Raw genomic sequence first — 20,852 nt, 5'->3', positions numbered from 1 at the left:
CATAAAACATGTTCACCATAACCTGAAATTCTATATGCATACATTCCACTCAGAAATGACTTGGGATTTATAGTTCTTTCGTTGGACAAGGGGTTAAAGGGAAGCATACACCACAGCTTAGCTCCCTAACTCAGGCCAGTCAAAAAGAAGAAAATTTTTATTCGTAGGATGTGGCAAAAGTCCACAATGGGGTGTGGACTTTCAGGGGAGCCCAAAAGTGGAATAAGTGACACATCCAACCTCTTAAAACTCCTACACGGTGCTAGTTTTCCAAAACCAAAATCACTGAAAATCTAAAGCATGCCTACTTGGCTTAACATCAGTCTTCAAGGATGATCACAGTTTACCCCAGGGACTGAATACCTATTTGTAGAAACAAAATGTAAATGCAAAGGCCTGACATTGATAAACAGAGCCACTGAAAGCCAGTGGTCACGCTGACGGAGCTACCATCTTGGATTTTCTATCACGTCCCAACAAGGGGATAGTAAGCAATCAGAGCCAGGGAGGGAGACCACGTGAAAGCGAGACCTCTGTTCATCTCTGAAGGAGACAGACGGGAAGGACAGCCAGAGAAGCACCCGCAGCCTGTTCAACCACGCTTCTCCTTCACTAAGTGGCCTCGAGCCCCCTTCCCTAACCAAGGCCTGAGTGCAACCAAGCCAGGTCACCCGGGAGCCACCTGGGTTACAGCAGGAGGGAGCGGGCTGGTTCTGGAGGTTCACGGCCCCACTTTCCTCAAAGCAGAAGTCATGGTGCACACAGCTCACATTGTCAGGTTTGAGGGCCCCCAACTGGTCAAAGCCAAGCTCGTGGGGGTCACTCCAACCTGCCAGAGCCACCATGGGCAAAATGGCACTGAGGCGCACTGTTCAGAGCCCACCACTGTTCAGAGCTCAGTGGCCAGTCACAGGGGCTGTGGACCTCACCACAGTTAGTCCAAGGAAAGGCGAGGCAGGGAGGCGGCTGGAGGAGGACGTGGAACCACCTGCCACAGCAACCACCAGCTGCTCTCCAGCTCTCCGGGGGACACGGCAAAGACCGCAGGACCTTAGGCTAAAGTCAGCCCTCAAGGAAAAAAAGAAAGACCACAGACTTCTCTCTACGGCTGCACACGACCCACTGCACCATCTCTGCTAAGAATCAAAAAGGTGCTGTGGAAAGCCAGACCAGCTGCAGCTCCTAGCTCAGAGGAAGCTGGCACCCCCAAATCGACTTCCCACGTCTTCCTTTAGAGACTAAAACTGGCTTAAAGGGGAATGAATGGAAAGTAAGAGGGCTGATGAGCTGGAGCAGGCAGCCTGGAACAGCCACCAGGCTAAGTAACAGTCCACGGAGGGGGTACTGCCTACACTTCACCGAGAATGAACACTGAACAAACTCTTCCTGTTTAAACCCTGCCCCAGCTATTTCCCAACCACGTAATTACTCATTAAGTCTGACTGATATTAGCATCGTTCAGATGGGATGGCGCTGGCTGCGTGAATTCTCACCCTCAACTGGGCCAGAAAGGCTTAAACGACCTTCAGGTCAGGCTGGTGAGGGGCTTTTCACCTAAGTACACCACGTTCAGTCTTTTAGCTGGTTAAAATAAGCAGGCAACATAAACAGAGGCACACCCCAAATTCAGATCAGAGGGAGTCAGTATAGAAATTTATACAACTGACACTTTTCTGGACTTGCCAGATTTTTGCTCTAGAAGTAATATTAAACACAGCTCTTTGTCTACGAATTGTGAAATACTTTATATACTAATAAAGAATGAGTACTTCATTGTGTATTTAACTGCATAAGCCTGCATTTGGTTTAATTGACCAAGAATAAGTCCTTGTTCCTAAGCTAACTATCAAGTTACAGTCAACTCTTAAATATTAACACTCAAATTGAGGAACAAAGATGCAGATAATGCAAAACAGAAGATTATTTTAAATCATTCACTCTTGGTATGCGGATATATTCTTTTTTTTTTTTCCTTTCTTTTAACTTGCAATTAAATGCGTATGGTTGATATTATGGCATTCACAATACTTCTAACAAAGGACTTAAAACCACTCTGGAAGAATCTGACTTAGGGAGGTCTCCATGCAGATCCCACACTCAATTTCTCTGCTATGAACTTTGAACCAACCTGCCCTGGTCCAGGTCAGCACTGCCCCCAAGGAGACTGCTGGGAAAGTGGCTTTTTTAAAAAGCATGCAAACTACTTGTTTCCCAGGTTGGTGCTTTTTGGAATTGCACTTGGCGAGGGTGGGAAAGTAATTAAGGGTTCAGGGTTGGAAAAGCCTTTTTATTTTAGCTCCTACTGGGCGGGTGTAAATAAAGATTCCCTTAATGTCAACAATGCCTTAATTAACCAGAGTAGGTGACAACTCAGGAAGAATTTGAAAGTAAGAGTTCCCTCCTCTCTGTAATCAAGCTTCACTATACTCCAGAATATTAATCAGCAGAATCGCACTTGGCATTGAGAACCACTCCCTTCCTGAATCAATAACTGTTCTAACTCCATTCAGTTGTCCCCATAACAATGGGTGACCCTGGAAACAACCAAGTTTAATCTGCAATATTAACCTAAATCTTCTAGTGTTTTCTCAAGTCAGTTAGGTAGACCCAAGCCACTGTCACCACCTGAGAGAGGGCCCAGAAGACAAATGCACGCCAGGATGTAACACAGGCCAATGCTGCAGTGACTGGGCCAACAGAAAAGGTTCTGCAGGAACTTCTCAGGCACATTCCTCTCTGGTCCAACAGACATAATCTAAACTGAGCTTCCAAGTAAGCAAACCAAAAGCCTTCCAAGATAAGGCCTTCTTTTCAGAAGGTCAGAGTTGAAGATACCGTTAACCCAGGCTGTAGCTACGTTAACCACAGAAGCCAGTCGGAAGGACGGACGGACGGAGACTCACACACATACCAATGTGGCAACTTCAGAACCCAACCTGGAACTGCTCCAGCTGGCTTTCAGTCGTTAGAACCTCCTTTCTCACCCACGATTCAGTTACTTTCTAATCACCTCTCACAGCAAAGCAAAACTCAGCAGGTGACCTAGTCTTAAAGCTCCAATCAGATGGCAATACTGGACCAACAGACAACAGACCTGTGGACCCTACAGACAGCAGGCACTGCTGTCACCTCTGTCCGAGGGCAACTTTCTTCTCCAGTGTCTGCTCCTTGACACTGCACCAACTGGCCCACCCAAGGGACTGGAAAGACCCTTCTCCACTTGCTGGGGACACTGCTAACAATAACGTGCACGGGGCACTTAGGAGATGCCAGGCCCACAGGGGCGATGCCCACACCTGTGATCCCAGGGGGTCGGGAGGCTGAGGCAGGATGGTCACAAGGTCAAGGTCAACCTCAGCAACACAGTGAGACTCTCACATACTTAGTGAGACCCTGTCTCAAAATAAAAATAAAACAGGACTAGGATACAGCTCAGTGAAGTGCCCCAGGGTTCAATCCTCAGTAAGAGAAAGAGGCTCGGCCCTAGGCTGACTGCTCTTTATGTCCAGGTCAAACAGAAATCCAACAACCTTTTGTGTAGCAACCAGTCAGAAGGCTTCTGAGAATAATACTATTCATCAAATGTTAACAGAGATCCCGAAGACCGGTGTGTCAAACCCTCAGATGTCAGAGAAGAAAACTGAGGCCCGGGGCTCTTGCCTTTTCAAAGCCCCTTCCTTGGGGGCCCTTGGCACCTCTCTAAACCGCTTTCTTTCATCTTAGGTCTCTCAACTTGGGATGCAAACCTTATGGGAACTATGAGCCCAGAAAAGTACACACAAGGACATGGTAAAGCGTGACCTACAGTTTCGGGAACTCTGAGTGCTACACCCTGACCCCAAGTGATCCACAGGTCCCCCGTCGGGAAGATCTGCTGTCAACAATGCTTGCGTTGTTGGATATGAATTCTTACACAGAACCCCGGGGGCCTGTCACCCCTTTCCCCTGCTCTTCTTTCTCTGCCTCACCTGTCTGTCCCGGCACGTACACACGTAGTTTAGACTTCCTTCAGTAAGTAAATGTGGTAAAAGAATTCCACCAGGACCATTTTACACTTTATGTTGAAATAAACTCACAATAGCACTGCCCTGGAAATCCAAAATGAAAAGTGACAGTTTTTTTCTAACCTGGGCCATTCCTGAAGCCCACACTGTAGGAAATCCCAGCTCAGCTTCCTCAGCCTGTGCAGAGTCATGGACTCAAGGGAAAGCCGGCAATTAGGGAAACATCCATTTTAATTATTAGCAAAATTAAAGAAGTACAGGCACGACTTTCAGAAACCAGGAACAGTTTCCCTCACATTACGCCCTTTTAAAATGCATCACCACTGCAAATTACATTGGCCCTGATGTCACAGCACAAGTCACAAACAGGCGGTTCCATAATGGCCTGGAGCAGTAGCTTGTACCAGCCCCAGACACAACTCCTCCTCCCAGATCCCCTTTGCAGAGACGGCAGGCGCCGCGATGTCACCACACCTGGCAATTATAAAGTCCAGTGCCTCTGTGTCCCCCAGAGTGCCCCTGCCTCGCTCACAGATTTGGATGAGAAGTGCCTTGGTCCTGAGCCTTTTGTGTGACGCGTGTGCAGGGTCTCCCTAGGGACCCACCCTGCTCAGACTCTCATCTTTGGATGCCGGCACAGCCCTCCTTGTGGATGTCCCTGTTTGGGCCAAGGAGGCTGGGCTTTCTGTCCCCTCCCAACCCACCCCGCGAGCCCCATGCATTCCCACAGCAGCTCAGCTGAACCCAGACATCACACAGGACCAGGCGGGCTCCCAGAGCCAAGCAGGCACCAGGTGGGCTCGGGGCAAACAGGTTCATTAAGTGGCGATGAGAGCCGGGATCTGCCGTTTTACTCTCGGATTACCACTCGAAAATAACTCGGCTACCGATATTCCCTGCTGATGACAGACTCAACGCTGCACCAAGCGGAGGCTCGGCTAATGAACGCTGGGGAAAAGGTTGCAGATCTGCCCAGCTGAACAGGACAGCCAATAGAGTCCTCGCGAGTGGCCTTCCGCTCTTACAGTTAAGTCCCCAAAGACAAAATGCCAATGCCTGCCCTGGGAGACCTGAAGTTCTCAGAGACGAGGGCGACCCCTTGGCATACTCCCTTTCTGGTCTCTCTAGAACAGGCTGCCACTCTGTGGCGCTTGCTTAAGTATTATGAATTACAATGGCTTAGAAGAAGTAGCCTCTCTCCGCAGCACTTCAGAGACTTCTCCATAAACAATGAAAATCAAGCGTCAGCATTTCAGAGGCTGGCGATTTCCCTTAGTGGTCCCCTTTGGTCAGAAAACAGCAATTCTTTACTCTGAAAGCAAAATCCCTCCAGCGAGAAAGCTACTGCAGGAGGCTAGAGATGACCGTCACCTTCCCGAGGCACTGGCTAAAGGGGAGCCGCAGCTGCCTCCCTGCCCAGCAGAGACACACTCAAACCTGCAAACTACACCTTCTGCTGGCCGCCTGGCAGCCAGGAAAAGGGCAGCCCGTTCTGAAACAGGCCTTCCCATGCCCTGCCACGTCGTCCCCCAGCCAAATCCCCCAAACAAACTTGGCACCCTGAAAGCGAAATTAAATAACTTACCTTCCGGCTCTATCGTGGTATCCTCAACTAAATTGAAGGAGGGCCGGGCCCGGGACAAGGTTGCCATGGTGACCACGACCAGGCAGATGAACCGACCCCAGTTGACCATGGTTACGGTGCCAATCCCCAGTCCTCTTCCATATCTCCATGTGGACGTTAATCCCATCTGCACACTTCCTCCAGGAGCATGGACCGCCGGCAGGGCCTCAGCCCACGGGGGGCTCAGCAGGCAGGGCGCTGCGGTGGGGCTGGGCTCCCTGCTGTGCTGCTGCAGCAGCCACTGAAAGAGAGAGATGCGGCCGGTCAGTGCGGTCCTCCCCAGCGCCACTCACTTGGACCCAAGGGGGTAAAGCCGTTCCTCGGCATCGGCAAAGGTCTTCCACCTGAGCTCACCTCGGAGCACAGGTGTGTCCACCAGATGGGTCCACAAGACGTCCAGCTGATCTTTTTTAAAGAGCACTTTTAAGAAACAGAGATAAAACAGTAGCTACACGGCCCAGAGCAACACGCACTGCCCCGGGGGTTAGGCAGTGTGCTCTTCCTCCATCCAACATCGCCTCTCCCAAAGGCAGAAGAGACGCGACCTTAGTTTCAAGGGCAACTACAAACACAAGTTAAAAATGCTCGGGTTGGCAGAACCTGCCTCGTTAACTCCTCGGTCCAGCTGGGCTCTCGGAAGCTGACTGGCGGCGGCGGCTGCCTACAGCCGGGGTTTCAGCTGGGCTGGAGCTGGCGGAGCGTCCAGCAGCACTGCAGCCCCAGAAAGAAAGGAGGCCAGCGGAATCCAAAGAAACCCGGGAAGACTGCAAAACATTCCCACCAGTTTACACTTGTCAGGATTCATTTTCAAATGCAGACGTGTATTTCAATCTTTCGCCAAGCAGCCCCTTACAAAGGACCAACAGAACGGCAATACATTCAAAGCAGCTGATCCAAAAAGGGATTCAAAGCACAAATTCCTTTCCAGGGACTCAATGGCAGCAAAGGCCTACTAAATGTCCTCGACCTATGTCAAGGGGCTTAAGCAACAGCAGATGCAAACTCTGATGAATAATGCAGGAGGTTCGTAGTGACCATGATGAAATCTAAGTTATCGTGGTAAGTGATGGCCCCGGGAACTTTCAATATGCTCACCTACTGGCAGCAAAGTTGCCAAGCGGAACTCAGCTTACTATTCTGTTCCACCCACTTGATCCAAGGCAAAGAGAAGTTTCCAAGCAAGCTCAAAACAATCCAAATAACTTTAAATTCATTCGGTATCTTCAGTGATCGTGTTGGAGCAAAATGCACAAACTTTGGAGAACTTGAATAAAGCAATCCCCAGAAAAGGTAGATCAACCTTGGGCTTCAAAGTCTGTAAACCACATGAAGGAACCACATTTTATAAGACTGGGGGCGGGCTGAGACCTACAACAGGAACTTCTCTACCCCTCTGCTTTTAGCATGAGGACTTCATGTTTCAAATCACGACCTACAATTGCAACACTGCCAGGGCCTCCCTAAAGCTCTAGCCTAAAAACTGCTTCTTTTAGCCTTGACTGAGGATGGCAACAAGTGCTGGCAAAGGGGATGCACCATGTCCAAGGGCGAGACCGCGAAAACCTCTGCGTTAAGGAAAGCACAGGGCAAACAGCAAGAAATGTGAGCCTGTGCATGAGTTGTGTGTTCAGACTGCTTGAAGCATTTCTTCCCCCTAACTTCTCTAAAGATAAATCTGTATCTATTTCTACATACATGCGGGAGGAAGGTACACAAACATTCTCATCGATTTACTAAGCATCTCCACAATGCAGGGGAATTTTCTGCCTCTGGGGCAACTTGAGTAACAGGCTTGCTTACGTCCTGGCAGGAGGTCTTGCCCCCAGCTGCCTCCCCAGCCACCTCACCAGCCAGCACCTGCCCCTGCCCAGCAGACACTCCTTAGCCCTAGGCGGACAAAGGTGGACAGTGCCCCTGGCTGAATATCAAGCCATTCACCTGCCCCCACCAATCGGACTAGAAACTTGAATTTCAGCCCTGTGCAGGATCAGGCCCATGGCAGACCCCTCCTCAAATCTCTGGAAGGCGGAGACCGAAGGCGGCAGGTCTGCACAGCTCCTCACCAGAGGGGACAAAAGTGTAGTGCGACCTCCTAGGCAGGATAATTAGGTCCCGAGGCTCGGTGTTGGGAACACAGGCCCAGCATGCTGCTGGCGGCCACAATCCCGGCTTCCTGCCTTCAATACCATAATCCTTCCTGGAGTCTGAGCCCCAGTGAAAGCCCCAGCGTGTTTATTTTTCCCCCTGAAAGGGAACTCTCTGCTCAGCCTGTGTGCGGGAGGAGTTGTCACTCTGATGGATGGCTCTTCACGGTCACCCGCCCCTCTGGTCCATTTTCACCTCAGCACAAGCCTGCCCCCAAAGACAGGCAAAGTGACCCACAGAAAGAGCCTGGCTGGGCAGTGGTCCCCACACCAGACCTGTGCTGGGTTCTTCAAGGTAGCAGAACATGCCCAAACCCCCACCCTTCCAGAAGGCAGGCCAGCAGAGCCCGGCCTTACAGGACTCCACCTGTCCTTTGCTAGCTCACCAAATTTTGTTCTGGGGTAGCTTTTGCATGAGCAAAGTCAACAGTGCCAGAAAAGGCCGGAGATGCTGGCCTTAAGTGCACCACGTCCTCCCAGGAAGCCTCCCTACTGGCCAGAGCTGTGTAGGGCAGAGAGGTATCAAGGAGTCAAGTGTAGGGAGGAAGGAAAAATTCCTCAATCTACTGAAATTTCAAAAAATACAAGCAGACCCAAGACCACAATAGCTGTGTTAATGCTTGAAATCCACTGAGCACTCGGGAGCAGCTTAGGGGTGCTCACCGTCACCACCCCGGTTTCATTGTAACATTTCTTTCATTTGTCTGCTTGGAATATCCTGTTTTCTCCCCCAACTCGGGGCGCTAAAGAGCTCAGAGAAAAATCTGCATTTTAATTGACATTCCAGCGAGAGGGAGAGGGGCGCCTGATTGCTTTTCTATTCAAACTAAACAGGCTTTTCAGATGAAAATGAGTCGAAGCTGGTGGAAGATTTACAGGGATTTGGGACCAAGGGGACAATGGAGTTTTAAATGTTGATAGCGTTTCACACCAAACACATAATGGGTGCCCTGAGTCTGAAAGCAGGTTTGCCTTTAAGGGTGGGTTTTATTGAGCTGGGGAGAGGAAAGACGGTCTTGGAGGGGAGTTTCAAGGGAAAGGCTGCGAGCGCAGCGGCGGAGGGCGGTCGCTCCCGGGCCGCCTTCTGCGCCAGCACCCCTGGCCGCAAGGGTCGGAGCCAGCGCCACGCAGGGCCCTCGGCCGACTCCGCGGCGCAGTCCCGGCGCTGAAAGAATGAGCGCGCAAGTTAGAACTCGTCTGCGCTTTCGACATCTCCGAGCGGCAGCAGGCGGAGCAGGCAGAAGAACTAGAAAACGTCGGGCCAGCTCGCCCCCTAGCCCCAGGCGCGCTGCGCTCCCACCTACGCCCACGGCGGCTGCGGGCGAGGGGTGCCCTGCACCAAAATCCAGGACCCGAGCGCCCCTCCCCAAAAGTGCCACCCTTTAGGAAATGGCCCTGCCCACCCCCCTAACACACACAGCGGCTCCCTCCCGGGAAGGTCGCCCCTCGGGACTTGGATGGGACCGGGCGGGCGCTCCACGGGTTCAGGAACGAGGCACCCCGAGGATGCCCCTCCCGAGCCCCAGCCAGAGGCGCAGTGCCACCGGCAGGCAGCCCCAGCTGCACGCCCGCTCCGAGCGCGGAGGAAGGTGCGCAGCCGGCAGGACTGAGACCGCCGAAGTTTTGACAGGGTGTGGGTGTCAGCCGCAGAGGCCGATGTCAGCATCTGAACGAGGGCGCTGGAGGCAGGTCGCCCCAAATGCCAGCCGTCAGCACACACCCTCCTCCCCATCACCTATCCAGCCAAAGGGGGAGGACAGGGAGCGCCCCCACCGCGCCCCCTCCCCCTCGCCCTCCGCGGGGGCACCGCGCGCCCTGCGCCGCGGGCTCCCACGGCGCCCACTCTCCCGGCTGGCGAAGCTCCCGGAGGCGTCCGGCGCGGCGATTACCTTGAATGGCAAGGCTCCTCCTCGGTCTGTGCTGTCCCGAAGCCCGGCGTGGGTCGGGATGCAGCAGGCGACGAGCTCGGGGGGAAACTCCAGCGGGAGAGCGGCGCTCGGGTCCCGGGGGGCGCACAGGCTCCGCGGCTTCACGCGCGCCCCAGGCTGCGGAGGAGCGCGGGCATGACGCCGCGACTGCCCTCGGATTTGGGGAGCGAGGGGAAGAAAGGGCTCGGGCTCGGCGTTTCCTCCTCCAAACTTTGCTCGCAAGTTGCGAAAGCTCGGGACGCGCAGGGAGCCGCGGCCTGGGGCCCGGGGGCTCGCGGCCGCCCCCGCCAGCCCGGGGAGGAGTCGCCGCGCCGGGCCAGGTACGCCGCCCGCAGCCGCGGCGCCGAGCTTTGTGGCGGCCGCGCTCGCTCGCCGCGCTCCGCTCCGCACCGCCGCCCGCTCGGCTCTCCGGCGCTCTCCTGCGCCGCGCCCGCGCCGCCGCCGCCGCCGCCCGCGGGTCACGCCCCCGCTGAAACCCGAGCCGTTTCCTGGACGGCGGCGCCCGCTCTGCCAATCAGCGCCGGCCGGGCCGCCCCGAGCCCCGCGCCGCTCCCGACGCCGCGGAGCCGCCCCGAGACCCCGGCGGGGAGGCGAGGGGCCCGGCCGTGGTGGCGGCGGAGGGGTGCCAAAGTGTCCTCCCAATAAGGCCTGGTCCGCGCCCCGCGCCGCCGCCCCCTGCCTTCCCGGGCGAACGAGGCTGGCCAACGGCTTGCCTTGCGGTGTTTTATGTCAAGTTAGGAAACAGATGACAGAATGTTCTACCTTAAAAAAGTCTTGGTTGTACTGGAGCGAGAAATTTAGTGCAACTGAAGCTTTTGGAGAGGAAGCAACTTGCAACTGTTTGCAGGACGACGTTGCATTTTTGTGTCCCAAACAACGTCTACCGAGGCCCTTCTATGGAAAGGGCATAGTGAATAGGTGATTTTGCGTAATTCGCTCAGCTACCCTTCAGGACAATCTTCCCGGTTTCTGATAGAGACTGGGGATCAGAGAGGTTAAGTAATTTACCCAGAATCACACAGCCTGGCTACTGGTTGAGCCTGACTTCTTAGCAAAAGCCAAAATCTGAACAAAAAAGAAAAGAAAAAGTGTTGTTTAATATTGTATATTTGGATTAATAGAAATTCGAAAGACACTCAAGAGGGTCTGGGGAGACCCTGGGTTTGAAGCACAGGCAAGAGGAGTGGAGGGCAGGGAGAGACTAAAATCTCAGCTACCATCAACAGCTCTATGACCTTGAGCCAATCAATTCCTCTCTCTGAATCTTAGATTCTTTAACTGCAAAAAACTTATTTCTGATTCGTTAACTGAACACCAGGCTGTAACTGCCCCAAGTTCATATTTTCCATTTGTTTTTTTCACTAGGCCCTGTCTTCTGGATAATTTACTTTTGAATAAAAATAACTCTCCCTTCTCTCTCCTGAGCAGTTGTGCGTAAGTTCAAGGCCACATAGATTAAAACCTTAATCGTTTTCTTTAGAAAAGGTCAGTAAACCCAGAAATGCTTTCGAATTCTCCTGAGGCCTGAAGACTGAAGGAACCGGAGAACAAACCCAACCTGTGACATCAACTCCCCCTGCCTTTGAAGGGGCAGTTGCCCCTGGCTGACAACATTGCACACTTTATGATGTCTGCGGAAATATTTCTTGAGATGCCACCTGATTCGAAAGTCATTTTGGTCACAGTAGAACCTGCAAGACTTTCACACAGATCACTTAGGACCTGGGAGTAACCCGTCCATTTAAATGCCTCAGGCACATGGCTACCAAATTATAGTTTGGAAATTTGACAGCGAAAACAGTAGTCTACTTCTCGAGTGAAACTATCAGTCAGGATAGACTTAGCAGGAGGAGTATATTTTGGGTCAAGTCCCCTAACCTGGGTCAGTCCCAGGACCTTTTAATTAGTGGACACTTCATGCTGGTGAGGCTGGGCCATTCCCTCCCACCCGGTTGTTCTCAAGTTCTCAGACCTGGGATCACAAAAGAGATGTGTCTGAGTGTCTGCCTGCTCCGAGCTGGCACTTACATCTTTATACTTCCCACCAATGGGAAACTGGAGAGTCTGGGGACAGAGTCCTTTCCCATCCTGCAATGGCTCCATCAGCCTTTGAAACGCTGTTAACACATTCTCACATAAATTAATGGTGCAGGAAGCCGGGTCCCTCTCTCCCATTCAGCAATAGCTTGATGCTCGCTGAATGGAAAGGAAGCCTCTGCCTGAAAATGACAAGTCAGGACACCTAAGAACACTCTAAGGCCAGATGCAGTTTGCAGAGTTTATTCTCCATGGGGTGAAAAGACAGCAATCTTTCCAAAGCCCCGGCTTCCATCCAGAGGCTCATTTTGAAGTGGGCAAAGCCCACGACAGCAAACTTCAGTTCTGAGAGACGCACAGGCACGTTTGGAATTTTTTTTTTTTTTTTTTCAAAAAAATCAATTCTGGCATCATATTTAGACTTCAAGTGACCTCAGACGGTCGGGGAAAGCTTTCACACCAGCGAGGCTTCTGAATGAGAAAATAATCTCTTTACAGTTTTTTCTCTTCCCCCTTCAAGTGGCTGGAACCCCTTTTGTTCCGGGGCCTCCCTTGAATGGTGTTGCTAATAAGCCTATTAATGGGCTTCCACGGCCGAGTGTGAATAGGTAAATAAGCCCCAATCTGTTGAGGTTCTGGGGCGAGGGCAGAAAAGCCAGCAAGAACTAAAGGGGACAGTTTGAACCGAGCGACCAAGGCCAGCACAGGTTTCGGCTGAAAGAAGCGCCAGACAAGGGCGCGATTCACCGTCCTCCGCCCCCTGCTGGGGCGCCTTTCTTCCCAATTTTACCCCCTTTACAAAATGTCTTGAGTCGGCATCCCCCCTCTTCTTCCCCCGAAAAGCCCTGAGACGCCCTTCTTTCTTCCTCTCTCGTAATGATACATCAATGGGAAGGAGGGACACCCAGGACACCGGAGCTGGATGCCCCAGCGCTTCAAAGGGACAGATTGCGCTGCCGGCCGGTTGGTGGTGGGAAGCGAGAGGCCGGGGGGTGGGACCCTCGCTGCCACGGGCCTCCCTCTCTGCGGACATTGGAAATTTTCCTTTTCATAATTTGTTTTTTAATGGGTGGCTGTTCCTTCACCCTATTGAAAGGCTAGATGAATAAGGGCTGTGACATTTAAGGGCTCATGAGCCCTGCCGCGGGCTGGAGGGGGGGGAGCTGCCTGCAACGCTATGAATTTCATTCCTTAGGCGACATCTCAATAATGTCCACCGCATGAAAGAAGCACCGGAGAGCAGGGATCCAGCCCGGTCCAGGCCTTGAGAAGGCCACTACTCCCGGCGGCCAGGGAGGGGCCGGGTCCCTGGCAGCTGCCGCCAGTCTTCAGGAAGCTGGCATTTAACTGAAGCTAAATCATCGATCCCAGCGCAGAGCCCCTCAAAGCTTCTCAACCGCGAATGGGCCTGAATCTCCAAGCCAAGACCTCCCTGGAGAGAGTCCTTCCTGAAGCACGCCTCCCTGGGAGGTGGCCCGCCCTGCTGCCTGAGTGTGAGAAGCTGGGGACAGCGCTCTTCAATAGCTGGGTGACTCGGGGACAGTTACTTGAGTTCTCAGAGTCTTCCATTCTCTCAGCTGCAAAATGTGAGAAAGAGAGGTCTCTTGGCGGTAGCTGTTGAACGGGCTCCCTAGGAGGATGAACAGGTGAGGACAGGACCGACTCCAGACATTTTGGATCAGGTGCTAGTCAGGGTTTTCTCCTGGGACTACTGGAGGATTAAACAGTGAAGAGCCTGGAACCAGCAGCCCTGCAACATTATTATTATGTTATTACATTGTTGTTGTTGTTGTGGACCTGGTTTTAACAGCCTGAGGCTATTGCTCCCCACATCTCCACCCACCCTCCTGGCCCTGCTGAACCTCTCCTGGGCACCCGAGATGACACTTGTCCCAGGAAGGCAGTCTCAGCTGCTGTCCAGAATACTGTCCTGAGCTAGGCTTTGCTGCAGTCCTGGGGAACCCTGCTCCCACCCCCGATCCCTGCAGGGGGAGAGGTGGCACTTTTCACAATGGAGGACACGTTTGGACCCCAAGAAAGAGCTTCTTTAAGACTATGAGGGGCATCTGAACAAAACTGGCCAGGGTGCTGTGCCCCGTTGCTGTTTCTTGTGGTTTGAGAGACATGGTAGTGACTCCTAAGGAGACCTGCCATGGTGAGGCGTTCCCCAGGACACCCTCAATCACCCAGCCAGGTGATCCCACCCACCCACGTCAGGGGCAGGCCTCTTGCTCTCCACAGAACCGAGATATTTTCAGTAGAACTCATTATTTCCCCAAACATTATTATTTCCAGAGAATAATGGAGTCAGCTCACCTCCCTCCCTTCAAGTGTTCTGAGAAGCATTTGTGTTAGGGTTATTGTTGCTGTAAATGAAGCACTTTCAAGTTCAGGTGCATCAGATGCTCTGACACCTCTATTCACATACCTATAGTTTCATCAGTTGAATTTGCATGGTCTTCAAAATTGGGGAAGAATTCAGGGCCATTTTGTGGCTCATAGGATGATAATTATCCATGATATTTTTAAAATATATGGAAGTGGGAACTGTTTCTGAATTGCCAAGGTTTGTGTTGAAGAAGTTAATGCTTAAAAGTCTTCTGCGCATCTGTCATTTACCAAGGGTGACCAGGTCTGTTGCTCGAAATGCAATGAAGCAGCAATTTGGGAACCTTGATTGCATTCCAGGGCCCCCCAAAAGCAAAAGCCACTACAAAAGATAGTGGGAGAATAACTGGGAGCCTTTTAATGTGTCTGGATATCAGGAATTGTTATTCATTTGCTTAAGATTACGGCAGCTTGGTTTTGTTGGAAATGCCAGTGTTCTTGGTCTTCTCCATGCCAAAGTCTGAGGATTAAGTGTCTGGGTATTTGTATCAAGTGGCTCGAGAGAAAGGGCACAAACACAAGATAAGCAAAATGGTCACTTGGCCTGTCCTGGCCCACAGCATACCGTGCTTGTGGTCATATCCTTTTGACTTTTCTGACTGTCTGAATAATTTCATAATAAAAAGCTGGAGAAAACACCAGGGAGGATATTCTGGAGTTTGGCCTCAACGCCGCCCTCTTGTGCCACATGCCCCCTCTGGCCCAGGCAAGTCCCCACCTTTGGCCCCTGGCATCTGCCAATCTGAACATATGAAGCAAACGTGATTGGCCAATTAACGGATTAGCCAAACCAGTCAGATGCAACGTTTACAAAGCCCAAAGCCTCCAGATATTTGACGAGCAAGGTGGGTTGTGGAAGGAGCCCCCAGCCAGGGCACACAAGGCTTGGGTTTTCATCCCAGTGCTGTCAAAGGGCTACTGTGTGATTCCAGGAAAGTCACTGAGCATGCTCCAACCTACCCCCATCCTTAGCTTCACCTTCTTTTGTATAATGGAGGTCCCCCTCCTTCTAGCTTAAAAGATAAACTTACATATATTCTCTGGCCCACCTCTGAACATTCCCTGCCTCCACCTTGAGATCCAAAGAAGCTCAAACTTGTCATTTGCACATCATCCAAGGTTGACCTGGTGTTACAGGAACTCAGCGTCCACGTTACAGTATCTTGAAACCACAGTCTCGGAACAGTGCAGTTGACCCCTGTCTACTGGTAACGAGTATCTACCGGAAAAGCCCTGTAATCCTGGCCCGTTGCTGTGTAGGAGCAATTTATGGCCTGTCATTTCTTTGTTGCAAAGACTCCGTGCCTTTCCATCACCCCCACTCCCCACTTCAGGACCACCTCCACCACAACAAGGCTCCCAGCGGACCAGAGAGACACTATGCAAGTGGCTTTAGCCGGGTGGGCAGATCAGGGAGAAGTATCCCGTTCTGTTCCAGCTCGGGCCCCTACCCTCCTCTGCTCCACTGTCCAGTTCAGTAACCACCAGCCCACATGACCGTTTAAAGGTAAATTAGCTAAACTTGAGCTCCGTGGTAGCACCAGCCACATGTCAAGAGCTCCATAACCACGTGCACCTAGGGCAGCCATGTTGGGCGATGGAGACCTGATGGGGAGTATTTCCACCACGGGAGACACTGTGCTGGACTGGACTGAAAGTGTCCTGTTTCCACTCCCTCCTCCAAGCAGTCCGGGCTGCCAGTGGGGTGCAGACCAAGAACTCTATTTCTCAGGATGAGAGCAGTATGGGGGACACGCAGGACAGGACCTGGTTCAACAAACAACACAAGTTCACAGTCGGCAGCATCCCCTCCAACCTGGCACCCTTGATGCAGCCCCTGGTGTCAGAGGGACCTTCTCCGGGCCCCAAGTTCCTCTCTGAGTAGGTTACTGTTCCCCTGGGTCCTCAGAAACTCGCGTCAAAGCTGTGAGCCTGGAGCCCGAGGATCTAGTGAACTGACAAACTGGGACCCTGGGGAGAACCCAGTAGGAACCGACCTGGGGTGAACACTGGGGAGAAGGGATTCACTGGGGACCCCTAAATTATCACACCAGGGCAGGCTGGCCTCCAGCCCCATCTCTGGCCTCAGGGCTGGCCCTGCCTGGCTAGTTTGAGCAGTGGAGGGCTGCGATTGTACCCAGTGGGCCCTCAGCAGATGGCTGATGGCCACCACTGAGCCCCTGCAGGTTCCCACTGTGGCAGCTGGGGAGCCATTTATACAGGGTTCGCACACAGTGGTCGAGGTAGGTTTAGACTCGAGGAGGTAAAAGCCATTTTAGGGCAAGGCCACCTCGGCAGTGTGGGCTTACTTGTAACGATCTGATTTCCGCAGACCATTCTTTTCTGTGGATTTGTGCGGCTTTGTTAAACTGCTTCCCGAGGGTGCCTGTCTACTTTGTCCAAATGTGAAAAGAAGTTCCCTTTAATAAACCAAAGGGGGAGAAACGAAGGCGCCAGGATCCTGGAAAACTCCGGGAAGGAGCCGGAGAACACAGCGCAGGACGCACCGTAAAACCACAAACCCAGTAACCCTTTTAGAGTCCCAGCGCTCTTATATTTGTCTCCAGGATGGGGAGAAAGGCCATCAAGGGGGAAGAGTTCTTTAACAGACTTCTAGGAGGACCCTCGAGCAAAAATTAACTCCTTCGCGGGGTCCGCTGTCATGCAAACAGGTGGCTCAGGGGAGGCAGGTCGGGCCCCAGGGATCCTTTGTTCTCCGGGCTCCGCGCAGGGACGCGCGCAGCGGGCGCCAGCGCCCCCTTGTGGCAGTGGGCGTCTGCGCGGGCAAAGGGTGGAGGCGCCGGGGACGCGCAGGGCAGGGTGCGGGGGCGGGAGGAAGGCGGGAGCTTCCAGGCCTCCAGCAGCGCGGTCTCGCGGTCTCCCGGCGTCCAGCCTGGCCTCGCGGTCCTTCGGGCGCAGGTGATGAGGGATGGATGTCGAGGCGTGCCTGCAGCAGGAATTCTCATGCTTGCCCCAGCACAGCTGGAACGGCATGTCCTGCCCAAAGGTGGAATCCTGCAGGGTCATGGGGTGACCATGACCTGGAGTGTCACTACCTGCTCTTCCTCCTATCGGCAAAGTGGCTTTGCCCTAGAGAGGTCGCCCCGCGGTTCCTGCTGGTGGTGGCTTCTTTCCATCTGGATCAACGAAGCTAAGGACATGCAGCCCAGCTTCTATTCTGGCCCTTGTCCACCTGGGCAGCCAGCATCCCTTCCCACCAGCTGCCCCCACCCAAGGCAATCAGTGCCAGCTCTTTGCTGTCTTCTCTGGAAATCCACCACACCACCCTCCTTCTGCATCTCCACCCCTGCCCTGGAGAGGGACCTTTCTCTAGTCTCTTCTCTGCCAGCCACCCTGCCCTTTCAGCAGGTCAGCCAGAGCTGTAGTGGTTGCCCACCTGCAGAACCACAGCAACTGCCTGTGAGCACAAAGTGGGGCCTGCTGGAGGACGTTCACTGGTGCTCACCAGATTCCAGCCACATCAATGGGTATTCATGTTTCAGGCACAAGGATCCTGTGAGGTTGTGACCCCCCAAGGTAACCAGGGGGGCCCTCAGCTTGGTCGAGTTTACGCAGTCACAGGAAGGAGCGTGGCTTTGGAGCTGTATTTCCCTGGGGTAGGGGATGCATCCCGGTCTGACCTGCACCAGCTGAGCATGGGCCCTACTTCTGCCCCTTCCTGGTATCATCTCCTTTGTAGAATGAGATACCATTGGCTCTTCGGATCTGTGGCTTCCAATATCTGCAGATTCAAACTCGAAGACAACGATTGGGAAAAACATTGCATCTGCACTGAATGTGTGTAGACTTTTTGTGTGTTTCATTATTCCCTAAACAATATAGAATAACAAGTACTTACAGAGTAGTTAGGCAATAGGAGGTTTTGGAAGTGGTCTGGAGATAGCTCACAGCATCTGGAAGGATACATGTAGGCCATATGCAAACTCCATGCCATCTTCTGCAAGGGCCTGGAACCTCTGCAGAGGTTGGCATCTGTGGGTGGTCATGGAACCAGCACCCCACAGAAACCAAGGGATGATGGAAGGCTAGCAGCCTGTGCAGATTGAATGGACTGCTTTAATGAAGTCCATGGTTAATGATCAATACACATTATCTGGTGTTATTTCCAGACTCGGACATTGGGACCTCCCTTGCTGGAGCCCCATCCCAACCCTGGTCTTACTTCCTGCTACTTTTCTCTCCTGTGACCCTGAACAAGTTGTTCAGCCCTTCTGAGCTTCTGTGTCTTTATTTTTAGGCTGTGACTATTAGATTAACCATCTTCGAGATTTACCTCTAACACTATGGGATTCAGGAGTGACTTACACTGTCTGGGGCAGAGTGCTTACTCTCTTTTTTCCAAAGGTCTCTCAACATCACACAGAAAGTCATCCCCTTGTTAGCTCATCTTTACAGTCAGCAGATTCTTCACTTTATCCAACCAAGGCTTCATTTGTTTTAAATTCCCCTTTGTGCTATCTTCTGTGGACAAGGAAAGGATCCATTTATTTTCTTTGTAAAAATCTCCTTTATGTTTCAAATCAGAAATAAAAGACAATTGTTAGTCTCATCATCTCCAAATAAGACACAACACCGCTCAGAACATGGAGGGACTGGTCGCCAAAGTTGGCAGATGAAAATACAGAATGTCCAGTGAAATTAAAATTCCAGATTTTAAAAAGTTTTAGTACAAATGTGTCCCTGATGTTCCATGAACATACAGTGTATAGAACACAATTTGTGGTGATTTGAAATTCAGGTTGAACTGAGGATTCTTCTCCGGCAGCCCTAGGCTGGGTAGGATCCACTCTCTGAGGACAAGTGTCAGGGCAGGTTCAGGGGAGGCAGGCTTTCCTCCCACAACCACTGAGAACTTCTTCCATCCCAGACCCCTGCCAGAGAACTCCTTTAAGTATGGGGGACGGGCTTGTCAGAACTCTGCAGCGTCTCTCCGGGGTTGGTTTCCAGGCCACTGTTCTGCAGTTTGGGCCTGTTTCTAAGTGACTGTATTTATGTATGATTTATGTATTGTATTGATTTATGTATTTATGTGGTGAGGAGGATGATCATCTGTTACGAATTCATGTTTCCTCTTGAATGAAGTACTGAGCCTCGGTGTTGAGCCTGTGCTGTTGGGACTGATGACATTTGATGGTCAAGCATGCCTCTGAAATGTGCAGCTGTGGTCAGTTCTTGCCACAGTGATGGCCTCCACAAAACCCCAACCTATCACGTCACGGGTTCCACCAGGAACCAGACAGAGTGGTGACTGTCATCAGGTCCTTGGCAGCTGGTCTCTGGTACCTGTTCTCAAGAGGAAGTCTGGCCACGCCCAGAGCCCAGTGGCCGAGTACCCAAGAAATGATGTCTCCTGGTTTCTGCCTTCTTGCCCCGGGCTAGTGCAGGGACCTGAGAGGGACTGGCCACAGAGCCTATGCCAGCAGCCCCTCAGCTACCACGGCTCCCTCGCCCTTTCTCTGCCATTGGATGAGGAGCTCAGGGGTAAACAGAGCCTTGTTCAAGATGGAGACACGTGAGATCCTGCTACAAATGTGCCCCGCCCTCAGCTCCCTTCTAGCTGTTTCTAGTGCCAGCCCTGCTATTTTTCGACTCTGGTCCTCAGAGCCTGCTTTCTGCCACGCCCAGCAATCCCCTGTGACTCCACCAGAGTCAGCCACCTGCTGTCAGCACCACCTGAAACCATCTCAGGTCCTGGTCATGTCTTGCCCAGTGCCACTACTCTAGACTCACTTTACCTACTGTCTACCACTGCACAATTCCTTAGCTTTGGATGGGCTTTGGTAAGCCTCATGGGCTTTGGGGTCAGCAGACTTGGATCTCTGTCTCTGAACTTGGGCAAGCTCACCTAACTTCTTGTTTTAGTCAGCTTTTTCCCTGCTGTGGCTTAAAGGACCCAACCAGAACAACTGTAGAGGAGGAAAGGTTTATTTGTGGGCTCATGGTTTCAGAGGTCTTCGTCCATAGAAGAACGGCTCCGTTCCTCGGGGCTCAAGGTAAGGCAGAACATCATGGCAGAAGAATGTGGCAGAGGAAAGCAGCTCACATGATGATCAGGAAGCAGAGAGAGGGGTCTCCACTCACCAGATACAAATATATGTCCCAAAGCCGCATCCCCAATGCCCACCTCCTCCAGCCACACTCGACCACTTCAGTTGCCACTCAGCCCCACCCGGGATTAATTCACTGACTGGGTGAAGACTCTCGCAACCCCTCACTTCCTCTGAACCTTCTTGCACTGTCTCACAGGTGAGCTTCTGGGGGACACCTCGTATCCCAACCATAACTCCTCTCCTGCTGTGCCTCAGCTGCTACCCCTGTTTTGTGATGGTTAAGTCACTTCCTGTGGCTGCCATCATGAGTCACCACATACTTAAGGGCTTCACACATGTGACCTACGGCCTCACGGCCATAGTCAGAAGTCCAGGTGGGCTTTGCCAAAACGGAGATGTCTCCAGGGCCCTGTTCCTGTTCCTCGGAGGCTCTGCGGAAGAATCTGTCCTGTGCTGCGGAGCCCAGGTCCCTTCCCTATTAGGGCAGCCAGCAGGGAGCCTCTGTCAGCTCCTTCCTCCATTTTCAAAGCCCACAAGGACAACGAGTCTCTGCCACCTGGCTTCTCCAACTGGAGAGAGTTCTCTGCTTTGAAAGGCTCAGGGGACGAGATGGATCTGACGTCAGATGCTGGGGTCTTTTCACTCAACGACGATGG

General features: G+C 52.4%; 1 protein-coding gene across 10 annotated transcripts in view; it reads right to left on the bottom strand.

Moving 5' to 3' along the window:
- Window positions 1-10,137, bottom strand: part of FGFR2 (fibroblast growth factor receptor 2) — a 99,461-nt gene extending 89,324 nt beyond the window's left edge. For 5 of the 10 annotated variants that reach the window (XM_079138453.1, XM_079138456.1, XM_079138460.1 and 2 more), the window contains exons 1-2: window positions 9,662-10,136; window positions 5,590-5,869 (exon numbers count right to left, since the gene is read on the bottom strand). In XM_079138453.1, the coding sequence (XP_078994579.1) occupies window positions 5,590-5,755 (166 nt within the window). In that variant the 5' untranslated portion in view covers window positions 5,756-5,869; window positions 9,662-10,136. Of the gene's footprint in view, window positions 1-5,589; window positions 5,870-9,661 lie in introns of all 10 variants that reach the window. The other 5 variants (XM_079138455.1, XM_079138457.1, XM_079138458.1 and 2 more) reach the window with 2 other exon arrangements.
- Between the last annotated feature and the right edge of the window lie 10,715 nt (window positions 10,138-20,852).

This window comes from Sciurus vulgaris (assembly GCF_902686455.1).
Source record: "Sciurus vulgaris genome assembly, chromosome: 4".
In the NCBI taxonomy this organism is placed as follows: domain Eukaryota; kingdom Metazoa; phylum Chordata; class Mammalia; order Rodentia; family Sciuridae; genus Sciurus; species Sciurus vulgaris.
This window is presented reverse-complemented; position numbering and strand designations above follow the sequence as displayed.